Source organism: Tripterygium wilfordii, chromosome 20 (assembly GCF_013401445.1).
Source record: "Tripterygium wilfordii isolate XIE 37 chromosome 20, ASM1340144v1, whole genome shotgun sequence".
In the NCBI taxonomy this organism is placed as follows: Eukaryota; Viridiplantae; Streptophyta; class Magnoliopsida; order Celastrales; family Celastraceae; genus Tripterygium; species Tripterygium wilfordii.
In genome coordinates, this window is record NC_052251.1 from 9,390,308 (window position 1) to 9,404,353 (window position 14,046).

The 14,046-nt window shown below is 36.9% G+C and overlaps 1 protein-coding gene across 2 annotated transcripts; it reads left to right on the forward strand.

The window, feature by feature from the left end:
• The first annotated feature begins 1,937 nt into the window (after positions 1-1,937).
• On the forward strand, positions 1,938-9,205 carry LOC119987257 (protein IMPAIRED IN BABA-INDUCED STERILITY 1-like). 2 transcript variants are annotated; one of them, XM_038832120.1, is made up of 9 exons: positions 1,938-2,386; positions 3,408-3,692; positions 4,005-4,322; positions 5,356-5,583; positions 5,960-6,057; positions 6,506-6,593; positions 6,691-7,224; positions 7,934-8,066; positions 8,519-9,205. In XM_038832120.1, the coding sequence occupies exons 1-9, from the start codon at positions 2,048-2,050 to the stop codon at positions 8,536-8,538; spliced, it is 2,043 nt and encodes a 680-aa protein (XP_038688048.1). In that variant the 5' UTR covers positions 1,938-2,047; the 3' UTR covers positions 8,539-9,205. The 2 variants fall into 2 exon arrangements, with proteins under 2 accessions (XP_038688048.1, XP_038688049.1); XM_038832121.1 differs by having other exon boundaries at positions 3,408-3,482.
• The last annotated feature ends 4,841 nt before the right edge of the window (positions 9,206-14,046 follow it).

The following is a 14,046-nucleotide window of genomic DNA, read 5'->3' on the forward strand; positions in this document are numbered from 1 at the left end:
AAGAGAATGTGAATAGACAGATAAAGGTCAAATAAGGAAAGACATTTTTTTTTATTTTCCTTTTTCATTCCACAGGGCACAGCAAAAATAAAGAGACTTTTTTTTCTTCTTTTCCTTTTTCATTCCACAAGGCACAAGCCTTACGTTTAAACTTTAATACACTACAGTACTATACACAGGGGTTTGAGAAAACAAAACAAAGAAACAATAAAATAGTTAAAAAAATAAAATATTAAATATTTGTGTAATCTAATGTGTTGATTTTGGGTAATAAAAGGTATTTTCTCCTTTTCATTTCAAAAGCATTACATTTTTTTTTTGAAACACCGTGAAGAATTATATTTGTGATTGGAATTGAACATTGGACATATATATGCTTAATTCAATCGATTGTCAAACCAAAGCTCTCGTTGGTTAAAAAAAGCATTACATTTACACTTCAATACATCAATGATGGCATTTTCATTTTAATCGTAAATTCATATGGCACGTGGGAAACTCAGTAGTAAGATATCTATTAGTTATGAACAAATATAAAAAATTTGTTTAATATTTTAGATGCTTATAAAAAATGTTTAGGGCACTTGCAACGGTATTATTTTATCTGAGCCAACAAATATGTATGAGGTTTTGTGTTTTACTGATATGGTTGTATTGAGTTTTATGTTTTGCTGATGTGGCTGTATTGGGAGATGTGTTTTGCTGATGTGGCTGTATTGAAAGATTGTGTTTTGGTGTAGTTTTATTATGGACAATATGGAAAGAGTAGGAATTTGTTGGCCTCCATGTTGGGTGGGAAAGAAAAATGTATAGGAATTTGTGTTTAGCTGATGTGGCTATATTGAAAGATGTGTTTGGTTGATGTGGCTGTATTGAGAGACGTGTTTGACTTGATTTTTTATGTAATAAAGGTGGGACCCAATATTGGTTTTTACTGGCCCAACAAAATGGGACCATTGCAATTATAAAATGGTGCAGTTTTGTTGGGCCAACAAAAATATTGACCGGGTCCCACCTCTATTACACAAAAAGTAAAGTCAAACACATCTCTTAATACAATCACATCAGCAAAACACATCTCCCAATACAACCACATTAGCAAAACATAAATTTCTATACATTATCTCTTTCCACCTAACATGGAGGCCAACAACATTCCATGCCTCTATGTTGTCCCCAACAAAATTACACCAAAACACAAAATCTCAATACATCCACATCAGCAAAATACATTTCCCAATACAACCACATCAATAAAACACAATTTCTAATACTGCCACATCAGTAAAAGACAACATCTTTGTTGGCCCAACAACATTTTCACTTGCAATGGTAAAGGGTTGTTTGACCAACAAAGATGTTGTCTTTTGTTGACGTGACTGTATTGGAAGACGCGTTTTGTTGATATGACTCATTGGAGAATATGTTTCGCTGATGTGGTTGCATTGAATTTTGTGTTTTGATATAGTTTTGTTGTGGACAACATGGAGGCACGAAACATTGTTGACTTCCATGTTGGGTGAGAGAGAATAATGTATAGAAATTTATGTTTTATTGATGTGACTGTATTGAAAGAAGTGTTTTATAGATTTAATTATATTGGGAAAAATATTTGACTTAACTTTTTATATAATAGAGGTGAGACCAAATCAACATTTTTGTTGGCCCAACAAAACTGTATCATTACAGTTGCCCACCATTGCAAGTGCCCTAAGTAAGAAATTGGGGACAAAACATTTTTCTTAATATAGAATTTGAGAAAAAATAAATACTTAAAAAAATAAAAAAAATGTGTAATTTTGTGCGTTATTTTCGGGTCAATTATGTTCCGCAATTGCCGCATGAAATATATATTTTTTTTAAAAAAAATCTAAGAAAATCAGTCGATATATAAATCCACAATCATTCTCCTCCATTATTCTTCAACTGTGAACTGTCACACTCCTCGGATCCTCCACTGACCCGGTCCACTCTGTAACCGGGTTCGGGTCGACTGGACTCCTCTTCTCTCTCACTTTCTAGGCTGCCTGCTTCTCTCCGGTTCTTGATGGGTTGCGTCAGCTCGAAGCAGGCCGTATCGGTGACCCCAGCAAACGATCACTCGGGTGGGTTTCCTGGGCGGGTCGGGTTGGAGTGCGAGAAGGAAAAGGGGAGCTTCGGGAAGAAGAAAGTGGGTGGCGATTTGGGGTATAATAGGGAGTTGAGTGAGTCGGGGAGGGCGAGTTCGCGGGTTGATTCGTTAAGTTTTAGGTTGGGGAACCTGAACAAATACATTGTTGGAGAGCAAGTTGCCGCTGGATGGCCGGAATGGCTTACCGCCGTCGCTGGTGAAGCGATTCAGGGTTGGGTGCCCCTGCGTCCGGAAGCCTTTGAAATATTGGAGAAGGTGTGGAATTACTGGGGTTTTTTAAAACTCAATTTGATGACAATTGGGTATTTTATTGTTTGTATTTGTGAACTTGTGACTGGTTATTGTCCTGTTTTTGTTTGTTTCTTTCTGTACTTGGATGGTATGAATCAGAGAAGAATGTGCACTAGGAAGGGAAATGAGTATTTTTTTAGAAAAATTATATTTTATTAATTTAATGATTTCTGAAATTTTCATTAGTTGCTCATTTCACAAGTCCATGTACTGCCTCTGTTATGGACCTTCCTTGTACTGATGAAGTTCCTTTTGGCCATGGCGTTCCATTACAGTACCTTTTTCTTGGATGGTGTTGTCTATTGTTGTTTTATTTTAATGGCTGGACCTTTGACAGGGGTTACTTGGAAAAAAAATTAGTTTATGACTTGGTGCATTGATATCAATCTTTTTTCCTCTGAAAAGATTGATGATGATTCTAGCGATCATTTGATAGAATATGAGTTATCTCAATTGCGCTATGCATGTGAGTTATTGATCAACAATTTAGTGATATTTTTGTGCATGGTAAGGCTTTACCAATGATGATACGTAATGGACTCTTTGATAGTTTCTCAATGAGGATGAATTATGTGTCTCTGTTCCATTCTGGTGTCTTTTTTTTCTTCCCATTTTGTTTCGTTTGGTTGTTTTCATGATAATATTGCTGTTCACTTGAACATGTATTTGTCAAGAAGAATTTTTCCAGTCTTCTAAGTTCGGTAAATAACAAGGAGCTCTTGGTGTAGTGGTAGCCACTTCTTAGGATTTCAAACATGTTGAAGGTTTGAATCCTCCCACTTGCCAAAAACAACTAATAATAAATCAATATTATTTATCAAAAAAGAAAATAAAAGAAAGTCCTGTAGATGGTAATGATAGTTAATTAGTAATTATTTTCATTATCGTTAATAATAATAAGTTTTGTGGCCCTGCTGCCTTTTATTTTATTTCTTTCTATTTCTCTGAACTGTATGGACTTATTGATTTTTGGTTGCTTTCATAGATTGGACAAGGTACGTATAGCAGTGTGTTCCGAGCACGTGAACTTGAAACTGGGAAAATTGTTGCTCTGAAAAAGGTTCGATTTGATAATTATGATCGTGAGAGTGTTCGCTTTATGGCGAGAGAGATAATGATTCTTCGTAGGCTTGATCACCCAAACATCATAAAACTGGAAGGTTTGATAACATCCCAGTTATCGGGCAGCGTATACCTTGTATTTGAGTACATGGAACATGATATTACTGGACTTTTGTCTTGCCCTGATGTGAAGTTCAGCGAGTCACAGGTTTGTTAGCTTGCCTTATTGGATTGACTTTCTAGAACTTCAGTTAGGCATTGTCTTGAGACTCCATTACCTAGAGATGATTCGGATTAATTTCCGTAGCAATGAATTCAAAATAGAATTGAAAATAGAGTTCAACTCACCTTGGGAATACCTATGAGTCTGGCATAGATTTTTCCAAAGTCGTGTCTTGGCTCTTGAGCAATAAATAACGAATTGAGAGAGTATTATCCTGTGGTGTCCTAGTACTGCCTTGGAGACTTCTTTTGTGTGTATTTGCATGTTGACAAACAGAGGATCAACTTTGTTTTGTAGATCAAATGCTACATGAAGCAGTTGTTAGCTGGAATTGAGCACTGTCATTCACGGGGTGTAATGCATCGGGATATCAAAGGATCAAATCTTTTGGTAAATAATGAAGGAATTCTGAAAGTGGCTGACTTTGGATTGGCAAACTTCTGTACTTCTGGGCAACGGCAGCCATTAACCAGTCGTGTTGTAACTTTATGGTATCGTCCTCCTGAACTTTTGCTGGGATCAACTGATTATGGAGCATCTGTGGATATTTGGAGTGTTGGTTGTGTGTTTGGGGAACTTCTTTTCGAAAAACCAATCCTTCAAGGGAGAACAGAGGTAAGCAGTTCTATTAAAATACAAGCTACTAGAGATGTTCATCTTAGTTGTTTCTGCCTTACCAATTCACGTATTATGCTAATAGAAGGTGTAAAAGATTTTTACTGCTAGTATAGTACCTTTTATTAAAGGAATTTCTATCACAAGAAAAGTCTCCAGTCTAGGTTTCAAAAAGATTACAATGGGCTGGATCATGACATCATGTTAAAATATGCCCCTAGTTCCTGAACATAATCATGTGTTTCCTTGATAAATTAACATGGGATTTATTTATTTTAACACCTTTTACCAGCCAAAGTTTCATTCATATTGGCGATTGAAATTGATAATTGACCTGGTGGTCTAGAACCTCAGGAAATCTGCTCATACTGGAGTTATCTTCATCCAGAAGTATTGTTGATTCGCACCCATTCTTTTTAATCATAACATAATGATTGACATTCCTTAATATCACTTCCGTGACAATATTCTTGAATGCTTGTTCACTCCGAATTAAAATGAACCACTCGTCATCATCAAAGTTTTCATCCAAAATATTTGGAGTCGGCTACATAAATGTGAAATTAATTTGTATTCACTGTGGATTTTCTTACACCATTTTTCTCAATCTAAGGCTACATCCTCTAGTAATTCTGTAATGTCTAATTCCTTTCTTATTCCTTCCATCCATGTCTACTTTCAAGGATGTGTTTGAAGTCTGTATGCATTGTTTTCTCTGGAAACATTTAATTTGAGGCAAGAATATTTTGATTACAACACCAAGAAGTCATGCGTCACACTTTTTCCTCCACCCTTCTTATAACTACGTAATTGTCTTTTCTAATCATTGTTAAGCGGCATTTGTTTCTGATTGGAACATTGTGAAGCAGCATAATATGCCATTGTTGGAAGACCGGTCTTAGAATGGCTATTATGTAGCATAAAATATTATTAACATGTGATCTAGACTAATTTGGGCATGATGTTATTTATAGCTTCTTTTGATTTCGTTTTCTAGTTTAATTTTCTCTATATTCTCTTTGGCTATCTTCAGGTTGAACAATTACATAAAATTTTCAAGCTTTGTGGTTCCCCACCCGAGGAATACTGGAAAAGGTCCAAACTTCCTCATGCTACCCTATTCAAACCACAGCAACCTTATAGTAGTCGTCTTCGGGAGGCCTTTAAGGATTTGCCAGCAACTGCTGTGAACTTGGTGGAAACTTTCCTTTCTGTGGAGCCATACAAGCGTGGGAGTGCCTCCTCTGCTCTTGCATCCGAGGTAGTGACCGTCTCTCAATTAATTTTGATGTTCTGGTTTAGATGGGATGGATGGAGGTGGTTTTCTCTATCAAGCTCATTTGTGCATTATCATGTATTGTTGGAGTTCGTATTAGTCATATATGCAGTTCTTATTTTCCGGCAATGAGGCGTAGTTCATCTAACTTGTACATGTGCTGATACTTATTCATGAAAAACTTTTGTCCGCCCTTTTCATGATTCCTTTTCTGTTGATCAAGTGCATTGTATCTTCTTGGTAGAAAACATGTCCTCCTCTACAATAAATAGCGCGCATGTAAAGATTTCAGAACTTTATAAACTTTTGGTTTGCAACAGTAGGATTATTCTAATATTATGATGTTTACCTTCAAATTCAGTATTTCACGACAAAGCCTTATGCATGTGATCCCTCAAGCTTGCCAAAATACCCAGCCAGCAAGGAGATTGATGCGAAAAACCGTGAGGAGGCAAATAGGTGAGAATCTTTACTTTCCATGTAGAATAAAACTGGTTAGATTAAAAAAAAGTATTGGTTCATACACTTCTGGAAACAGGACTGGTTTCAAGTAATAACAGTTTAGCTCATGAAATTAGCTAATATCCCTTAATAGGGTTTTCGGAGTCCTGTAACTCATGACAAAGAAGAAACCACTAACTACCCGATCTTTGCATGACAATTGCTTAGCAGTGAAATTCACTAGCTGGTTCTTACCCAGAGAACTCTTAAGGGAAAACAGATTAATAGGCAACATAAGGCAATAGGGAACTCATCTGTTAAAAGATGTGTTAGCATATTGGTCTGCTGATATGCAATTGTTCTTCTGAAGCATCGGTCTTCTCACTTTGTCAATGCATATGTTCTATCATCATGTGGTTTTATCTTTCCAAAGCTATACATGTAATATTTTATTCTGGATTTTTAGGAAAAGGATCAGTGGTAGAGTTCGTGGCCCTGAAACAAGAAAGCCAACAAGAAAATCTTATGGATCCATTAAATTGGCACCAGCTGAGGTCTCTCTCTCTCTCCCCCTCACCCCCTCTTTTTCTCTCTCTATATGTCGAAGGAAGCTGTTTCTTAACTGCCGGGCTGGCTCTTTCTACTTTCCAGAATGTGGCAGGTCAGGTGCTAGATACAAAACAGATTAACCGTACTAAGGTAGATATCACAAAAGGAGATGTCTTCTTACGTAGGGAGGTGCGAAAGCCATCTTGTGATAAATTGGAAGAGGTAACCCATGCTAAAAATGCGTCTCAAGGAGATGTTCCATTTTCAGGCCCATTACAAGTTTCCACATCTAGTGGCTTTGCATGGGCAAGAAGGCGAAGAGACGAAGTATCTGTGAGATCCCACAGCAGATCTATTTCTAGAGGTCACATAAGTAACACATTAGATCCTTCTGCCGCATCAAATGAAAAAAATGGTTTTGACTCAAAGAGGCGCGAGAATGCTGATGTTATATATGGGTCCCGCACCAACTCAAGAGACCGTGATTCTTACGAGGCTACCAAGCGTGCTTTGCTTAAGCAGTGGAGCGAATTTGAGCGTCCAGACTCCTTTGATGCTTCTGATGGATACCACTCTCAGGAACTATCGTTGGCGCTATATCAGAAAGAGGAAATGGCATCAAAAAGAGGTTACTCGGTATGTTTTTAAACATTGTTTCCTTGAATGGTAGTAAATTATTTTTCAACCTTGGGTTGAGTACAATGAAGACAAATGGTCATACTCTTGCAATCTTTTTGAGCTTTAAGATATTGTTCTTTAAATTGAAAATTTTCCAGCCCTAAATCTTCAAATTGGGAAACTTTTATTCTTTTTTTTTTTTTTTTCAGATTTAAGTTGCTTGGTAGGTATGTTGAATGACATCCATTAGGTGATTGATATTATTGTTGTTATCAGTAAAAAATTGTGCAAACCCCTGGCATACTTTACACAGAAACATAATTAAGAAACTAACTTAATTTAGTGTTTCTCCTTTATTTTAGTGGCAAGAATATGTAAAGAAATAAGGATTTCATGGTAGTGAATGTCGTTGAGAAAATTGCTGAAAAGAGTGTTTCGGGTTGAGGGGAGAAACAGGAGAGCAGTGTTAATGTTGTGGGGTTGGAATGGTAGCAATAGTTGGTTAAACCCACAAATAGCGTTAATATGTCGAAATTTTCTAGAGTCTTTTTCTGGTTTGAAATTTTTTTCGCAATGTCTAGCAAATGATCAATGCTTTTGGTTTTACCCCTACTTATATATTTGCAGAATCATCGAAATCGATAATCAGTATATGGCAAATTAATTTCATTTCCTATCAAAAAAATTAAGTTACACGATAGACTTACTGTTTTGAGTCTTTTGACAGAATTTTCAAGATCAAGGGGACAAGGTTGAATTTTCAGGTCCCTTGTTATCTCAATCACATAGAGTTGATGAACTCTTAGAAAGACATGAGCGTCACATTCGTCAGACAGTTAGAAAGTCATGGTTCCAAAAAGGTAAAATCATTGTGATTATGATTTTTTTTCTTTCACTTCCCCTGTGAAGTTCTATATATTGCCAGTCGCACCGTTGCCTATTTTTATTAACTTGTCTCATTAAGCACTTAACTCTACCTTCAATTCACTCTTATGGCCTTTTCGCACTGTAATGCCATCATCGCATACGTAAATTTGTAGGAAGAAAAACAAATCATTGATTTCAATGCACAAGAAAAAAAAAATCAAGAGCAATTAATCTGGGGAACAAAATGTGGCCAAGCCATCGTTTGTCATCATTCAGAGTTATAGTGGTTTGCACTTTGCAGTGATGCTCTGATTTTTTTCAATACTGTTTCTCCGACAGTCTTTAGTTAGCTTGAATATTTTTTTTCAGATTGAATCAATGAGAACATCAAGATTATTAAACTCGTTGTACAACACATGTAATACTGTTTTTCCCCGTATTGCAGGTAAGAAACAAGGAAGGTAATTGTCAGATATATCAGTCCTTTTCAGGGCAGTCGGAATACTGTCCAATGGATCGAGGAGAGACAATCTCAGACTAGTTAGGTGTAGATCAAGCTAGAAGAGCAAGAGCATCATTGGACCGACAACCGAACATTAAGAATTCTACTCGAATTCTGGAAGATAGAATCGTTATGGTCTCTCTTACAAAGCCATTTGGGCTGGAGAATGATTTGGTTAGGGTTTTCCAAAGAAAATCAGATGAACATAAGGGAGGAGATATATTTTGATGAAACAGCAATATAATCCAATCGAGAAAGCCACAAAGAAAGAAAGAGAGAAGAATAGGGCATCGAGGGCTGGCGACGGGTCTCTCCTCTGGAGCAATGGCCTTTCAGTTTAACTTTGTCGTCTTAAACTCCCCTTCAATTCTCTTTTAGTTTCTGGTGAATTGCTGCATCACTTTCAGCAATGAATGGTAGTAGATGTTCATTGTTTAAAAGGCTTGGAACATCGTTCTCCTCTCTTTTTGTGTGGCTTTTACGTTTGAGATCTCTTGCTCTCTCTTTGATTCTGTAAACTGTGTTAAAGCTCCATTCTTAAAAGCTCCATGACAGAACAGTTAGAGAGCGATAATACAAATCCCATTCTTTTGTTCCAAGTAAAAGGAAGATCGATGGACTTGAATCCAATCCTATATTCCTATGTAATATTGCATTGCAGGTTTGCAATATGGAAATGTGTGGTGCTTAAAAGGACATGCATATTATCTCTTCATCACAACCACACAGACTTAGTGCATGAGGCTGCAAACCAAAGTCCAGGTGAATAGCGGTCGTAATGCAGTGACTGTAACTATAACCGTCTCAGAGAGAGGTTCAATAAAATAGACATGTCTGTGAAACTACGGTACATTCTTTTTTATCGACAAAATCCGTACTCGCAACAAAAAGTAGAAATATATTCTGCTTTGAGCATGGATTTTCTTGGTCCAAGTCTATATTGTCTTTATCGCGAATATTGACGAGCCGCAGCAATTGCACCTACCAACGCAACTAGAAGAATTATTGAAACGGAAGCACTACATACATGATTATAATTGTCCATAATTAAGGTGGCATAAGGAGAAATGTGGGAATCATTTTGTATTAAATGGTTTGTCTAATTGTAATAGGTAACAAAATGAAAATTTTTTTTGTTTTTCTCGAAAAAAAATTTGTCTTTTTCCCTCAATAGTCCATGTCCTTAAAGCAATGGTGTAAGTTTGTATAGACCAACAAAATGTATTGGAGGATGTGTTTTGTTGATGTGACTGAGTATTTTGTTGATTTGGCTGGACCAACAAAATGTATTGGTACAATGACATAAATTTAGCTTATTTTTGGTGTAATAGAGGTGAGACACAATATTTATTTTTGGTATAATTGTGAGTGTAGTACAAGTGGGGGCCATGTGTCGGAGCCAACATGGAGGCCACCGAGGCTTCCTTACCCCATGTTGTTCCCAACAAAATTGGGACAACACAATTGCAACCCTTTTTCTTGTCATGCCCTATTAAAAATGGATTACAAATGGCATCCATGGGGCATAAAAAACCATCCATTGTGGTTGCTTTTAGTTTGTCTATTTAATGGGTTTTTAGCTATAATTGGTGAGAAGATGGTACACTGGAGAAGAAGAACTCCATTGTCAACAATAGAGGAAATTTGATTCACAATGGGTCAGAGAAATCTCATCCTCTGCCAAGAGCATTCCATGACCAAGATGAAGATGTTGATGATAGCAAAATTGTCTCCTGAAATATTTGATGAAGATGTTGATGTGTCCAAACAAGCACACATGATTCCAAGCCACTTCTTCATTTTTATCAAAGCAGTCCATCTCATTTCCTCATTTTCTCCAAAAAATTAGGATCAAGGTTTGGATGTCGGAAGTCTAAGGTTAATGACAACGAAGTGAGTTGTTGGCCAGACCATGCTTTTACTCACTTGAGAGACGCGGCTCATGAAGTGGATTGTGGTGGCGAGATGTACAGAGTGATCATTGACGGAAGATATAGCTCAACAAAAGGGGGGTATGGCCAGTTTTCGAGGTTGGGATTTAAAAAAGCAAATAATATTGAAAATTTGAAGGTTGCATTTTATATGAAACTTTGATTTCAATTGAACCTATAGAGCTTTCAACATTGGTGAATGATGACCAATGCTATAACATCAGCACTCCCGTTTCTCGTTCGAGCTTTGGCACATATTTCTATTTCGGAGGCCTGTCAGGGATCCTGTGTGCATTTTGACATTCATCTATGTTACTCCAAAAGCCTTTACCTCGTAGCTCTATTTTTGTGATTGATTTACTTTTTGAGTGTTTGACATAAATCAATTAAAAATAGTTTGGGATAATTGATGGTCTCGTCATGTGTGTGGTGTTATGAAATATGTTGGCCTTTGAGACAATTCAATTATGTCACACTACTTGTGTTACATATAAAAATACACCGATGTCACGTGGCACAACAATGCCATTTAATTCGCTGAACAAAGGCTGATAAGAACGGCCAAGTTTAGACGGTGATTGAATGAGTTGGGAACTTGAGCGAGGAAGATCGGTCAAACAAATGGCAAATGACCGAGATAAGTGGTAGCAGCAGTTGCACAAGTATCTCGACATGTAAAGGAGAGTGATCAACGTGAGAGTTATGGTTCAACAGAAGTAGATCAATACTAGGACATGGAGGACACGTGTCAGCCATGGAAAAATCAGTTATTCAACACTACCAAGCCGTTAAGATAACGTGGGACACTTGACAGCAAATCAACGGATTCAATTGTAAATATCAATGTTATTTCGTGACTTCTCTTGTTTTCTCTCTTCTTTCATGGAGTATTTTTCTTCTTTTGTCTTGTTAATTTATTATCGTGAAGATGGGATGGCAGCTGTGAAGAAAGAGGAAGCTGAGGACGAAAACAATGCTATTTCAGTGAGAGTGAAGACACAAGAGCCCCAAGAAGATAGAGATTTTGAACCACCCGTTAAGGATGCTTCTTCGAAGGCATCTAAATTGAAGAAGGAAGAGCATGACGACTACGATGATGATCACAAGCCCATCTCCAAACTCCAAAGAGGTTTTTATTCCTTATCCTTTTTTCCGGGATTTATTGGATGTGAAGAGGTCGAAACTCAAAAGAGGGTTCATTTTTATTTTTTATCTGTTTAATTTTTGGGTATTTTATTTTATACACCATTGAAAATGACGTTTCATGGGTGTGATTTCATTTTACTGGACCTTTGTATCATAAATCTACACTCTCATACATGTTAACAATATTGTTCGTTTTGAGTTATTCAGTTCTCGTGGATACATCAGGCCGCATAACTTTATTCCTCCTTATCCCAACTACTACCGACTGAAGCCTAACTCACTGGGTCAAAACCCAACTCACTTGGGTTAGGAAAATTTCCCTTAAGGAAAGGCTTTGTTATTATGTTAGAGGGTGGGTTTGGCTTATTAACCCATCTGTTGAGACTAGCCCAACCAATGTGTTATTTACGTGAGAAGAAGAAGACAAATGAGGGAGGTACTCCATGGAAGAAGAGAAAATTAGAGAAGACGTGAAACAACTTTTATTTTAGGGCAAACTAAAGGGACGGTTGGAATAGATTTTTAAAATCTAACGGTTACCAATCTGCACACAACAATAGTCAGGTACACAATGTATTGGAGGTCCCCCAATCCAATTTTGAACTTATGACCCTACTTTCTTAATAATTTGTGTAAATTAGAGGCTATCGAAGTGCCGTGAGTGATGGGTTAACGTCTAAACAACAATTAATAGACAAAGCATGATAACCAACCGAATAATCTTTTCCTAGCTAGTTGAAGAAAAATTACAAGAAGAAATAAAGGAGGAAGGCTTGGTGAAAATGCATGTGACGTTGACTGTGTGGGACATGATGTCATGATGTGAATGTGTTGCTTTTAACGATTAGTAATTAGCAAACAATCTAAGCAAGAGATGGATAACATGACCCTATCATACATGATGGGATTTGAGAGATTGGCCAACTAAACGACGTCGAAGAAGACTTATGGTTTTTTTTTTTTTTTTACTTACACTATCTTCTCTCTTGTCCTATTCGCTAAAGCAACACTTTTTCTTTTCTAGAATGAGGGAGGGGAGGGGATTTGAACGCACAATTTTTGTCACTTCAATTATTCGTTAAAGCATCAGTTACCAAAGCCATCTGACAAGGGGATTCAAACCTTGATCACTAAGGTAATACACATCATCCTCACCACTCCAACTACTTGCTAAAGCAACACTTACCAAAGCCATCTGAGATAAAGGGACCTCACAACTAGCTTGGAGGGGATCTCATAGTGATCCAACTCAAACTTGTTATTGTCTCCGGAGGAGTTTGTGAGCAATGTAGATATACAAACCAAGATCGAGAGTTGTAATTCACAACTTGTTTATTAAACCACTCAAAATATAGAATCTAGAAAAAAAATTAATACTATCAGAAGCCCACACCCCCATACGTATCAATAATATTGTCCGTTTTGAGTTATTTGATTGCCGAGGATACATGAGACCCATATGGTTTTATTCTTCATGAGCCTATCTACTAATGGGCAAGCCCAGCTACTAAGGTCAAAGTCCAATTCACTAGACTCATTTAAAAGTCTTGTTGTATGTTAAGGGTAAACTTTAGCTTTATTAACCCATCGATTGAGACTTACCCAATTGATGTAGTATTCTTTAAGTCATAACACTCCCTTTCACTTGTGGATTGAGTTATGTCAAACCCAACAAGTGGAGTAGAGGCTACGTTCAATATGATCAAATCGCTTCGATACCATATCAAAAGTCCACACCCCATACATACCAACAATATTATCTGTTTTGGGTTATCTCATTCCTGAGGGTATATCGGGTTTGCACGGTTGTCTTCTTCATGAACCTAACTATTAATAGCTGAAGCCCAATTCACTAGACTCATGAAAAGGTCTTGTTGTATATTAAAAGATGGGCTTTAGCTTTATTTGCCCCACAAAAAATTCTTATGGGGCAAATAAATAAATTTAAAAAACGCCAGCTCCTCTCAACTAAGCAAGCTGGTATATACAACCGGATCTAGTTATATCGTTGAAGGGAACAAAGGTTGAATACAACTCAGTCAGAAGGCACATATGAAAGGATAATTTCATAGCTAAGTTAATTTTAATTTTGGTTCAAGACTTTTCTTTAATTTCGTTAACTAAATGTTTTTTCATTCCACGTCAATTTTTGGATGTTTAGATTATTCCTCTTCCCAAATGTGGGAGAATTGGTTCAAGTTGAGGAAGATTGTAATGGTTGGAATTCTATCATAATTAGGATTGATAAAAATAGGAAAAAATTTATTATTTTGTAACCTGGTCTTGAGAGAGAAAAAGATGCAGTTGAGATAGACGATTAAAAGGGATAAGGGTAACCTTAGAGACTTGTAAGGGGCTCAGGGCTATCTCTTGTACTCTTGATCTTGTAAACTA

Coding starts and splice junctions, on each gene's coding strand:
- LOC119987257 (XM_038832120.1), top strand. CDS start 2,048: ATGGGTTGCGTCAGCTCGAAGCAGGCCGTATCGGTGACCCCAGCAAAC. Junction 6,058..6,505: donor AACCGTGAGGAGGCAAATAG/GTGAGAATCTTT, acceptor CTGGATTTTTAG/GAAAAGGATCAGTGGTAGAG. Junction 8,067..8,518: donor AAAGTCATGGTTCCAAAAAG/GTAAAATCATTG, acceptor CCCGTATTGCAG/GTAAGAAACAAGGAAGGTAA.